The sequence below is a fragment of the Aplysia californica genome, unplaced genomic scaffold (assembly GCF_000002075.1).
Source record: "Aplysia californica isolate F4 #8 unplaced genomic scaffold, AplCal3.0 scaffold00030, whole genome shotgun sequence".
Classification (NCBI taxonomy): Eukaryota; Metazoa; Mollusca; class Gastropoda; order Aplysiida; family Aplysiidae; genus Aplysia; species Aplysia californica.
Window position 1 is genome coordinate 332,896 of NW_004797300.1, and position 2,725 is coordinate 335,620.

A 2,725-nucleotide genomic window follows, 5' to 3' on the forward strand; every position below is an offset into this window, starting at 1 on the left:
ATATCATATATAAAAAACCGAGAAGAAAGAAAACAGAACTGTAGCAAACACACACAAACACACACATACATACACACACACACACACATACACACATACACACATACACACATACACACACACACACACACACACACACACACACACACACACACACACACAAACAAACCGCACATCTGCCAGCAATGAGTAGGCTCGACCTACAGCTTCCACCAAGACTGTCTTGATTTAATAAACGTTTTACGACATTTGTTACACAATAAGGTCACATATAAGTGCCGAAGATTAGAATTGTTACAAGAGAGTAACAAACACAAAAAAGAAGGAGGAGAGATAAGGACGATAGATTTGTTTGATAGGAAACAACAGCAGCAAACCACACCCGAGCACCCGCCAATCACCTGCAATTTATGACTGTAGTAGTATATCTGACCACCATAACAACAAGTGTAAACAAACATCAGCTAATGGGACATAGTAAGGAATAGGGGTAGATTACATATGTGAAGCGTGCTGACAAAATGAGTTACTTCTCACTATCCACAAATGCAGATATTGGCCAAATATTGACACCAGGGTCAAATTTCTAGGTTTTCTATTGATGCAATATTCATTAAGTACTAAATGCCTTTAGTTATTTCATACTTACTAATTGTAAAACCTTAACTTATAAGCATGACATATCTATTTCAATAGGGCTCAAATCCGAGAAGTAACTCATTTTGTCAGCACACTTCACATATGGTAATGATGAATTAACAGAATAATTTACGGATTAAAAGAGACAATGAACATCAACAACAAAAAATCAACAAACGACTACCTCCAAAAGAATGGTAGGTTCGTAACCCTAACATTATTAAATTAGTATGCATATTTGTTGCTACGGCTGTCTCATTCCTTTCAGTTGGAACGAATCCAAAACTTAAAATAATTTTAACAACAGTACACAACAACAACAGCTACGACAACAACAACAACAACAACAACAATAACAACAATACCAACAAAAACAACAACAGGAACAGGAACAACAACAATAAAAGCAACAACAACAGCAATACCAACAAGAACAACAACAACAACAACAACAACAACACCAGTGACTTCAACAACAGCAATATCAACAATAAACAAAACATAATTTAAGATAAAGTTTGACTCACCATTTTGTCGAAGAATATCAGATACACCGCTCGAACAGTAATGGTCTCCTATTCGGATGTCCTGTCCACAAGTAAATGCAATATTGTATCTCTTTCCTCTTGTCTTGTCCACAGGTAAATGTAATTCTATTTCTCTCCTTTTACAACTCTAACACACGACTTGGGCTTGATATCAGCCTTCAGTACTACGTGTGGTATGATGTCAATCTACACTTAGTCAATGTCGCCACTGAAACATTTCATAATGCTATAAATAGGTGTGTCCAGTGATGACCTCCACCTTGATCTAGCCACTTCAACGACTTGATAGGGTTAACATACTACGTTCCATTCACAATGAGATGGGGAAAAAATAACCTGGAAAAATTCGTTTAATGATCACTTACTTCGCGCTGTCTAATCTACATCTACCTGTACTTCACCTCCACGTCAAAATGAAGATGGACAGGCAAGCTAACAGTCACGAAAAAAAAGAAATCAAAACAAGAGAAGCACACTCCTGTGTCGATAGAAGAACTCCTTCCTCCTCACTCGACTTCTCGTTCTTTCTCTCACTCACTCACTCACTTTCTCTCTCTCCCTCTCCCTCACAGGCGGGGCGGGAGAACAGGCGATGCACACACCACAATCATGGCCGATCGTGCGTTAACCCTCTTCGTTCGGCGCGCTGGTAGCAAAACGCTCAGCACGCGATAAAACTGCTAGGCTGCAAGGGCACCCGGCGGTCAGCGCTATGAAAGTCGTCTCCGCCTTGCGGAGGAAGCGATGATTGTTCAGAGTCTCGTTCTACATACCCACCCGTCTGTCCCCTCGCTTTCTCGCTCGCCCGCGCCCAGTCTGTCTAAATTCATGGGGTCGTTCTTCCTGCCCAGAGAGTGGAGAAATTAGGTGCCGCTGTGCTATTCAAACGGCGCCTCACGGCTGAAGAAAAATCTACATGGTTTGACGGACGTACTGGCCCATATTATAATAATACATACGAGCATGTGTATGACTGTAAATTACCGCTCAACAGCAAGCTGTACCCGTTTTACAATCCATATTATTACCTCCAGCAGACATTATCAAATGAGGTAGATCTAGAATTGGATGAAGCTCGTGAAGACCGTCGCTGATAAAAACATCTGAAGAGCTCTGGGGGAAAACAACGGTAGTCACAAACTGGAAATAGTGAGTGTGCCAATTTTAAAAGCTTGTGGGGTCATAATTTCATATTTATATATTGTTTGTTAAGTGTTGTTGAATGGGAAACCTAACAACAATAATCAACCAACAGTTGAACAGAAATACAGTTATGAGTCAACAAGCGTTCAAAATTGGTAACCTGCCCTAACGATTTTCAGTTTGTGACAACCGTCGTTTTTCCCCTGTAGCCTTCATTGGGTAAGAGAGAAATCGCTGCCTCAGAATTATAATGTTCTAGCAGCTCATTGCTTAGCTTTGATTTAGTAGAGGTTTTACGGCGCTTGCAACTGCATAAGGTCATATGAGCGCCGAGGGGTGGATGTCAACAGAGCAGTCCTTACAGGGAATCAGACTTACTCAGCTCAGCTCTCTAG

At 40.8% G+C, this 2,725-nt stretch overlaps 1 protein-coding gene across 1 annotated transcript in view; it reads right to left on the bottom strand.

The window, feature by feature from the left end:
• Nucleotides 1–1,901, bottom strand: part of LOC101862997 (guanylate cyclase soluble subunit beta-1) — a gene marked incomplete in the record, with an annotated part of 19,181 nt that extends 17,280 nt beyond the window's left edge. Inside the window, 1 exon segment of the mRNA XM_013091187.2 lies at nucleotides 1,167–1,901. Within this exon segment, the coding sequence (XP_012946641.1) occupies nucleotides 1,167–1,169 (3 nt within the window).
• Nucleotides 1,902–2,725: the final 824 nt, after the last annotated feature.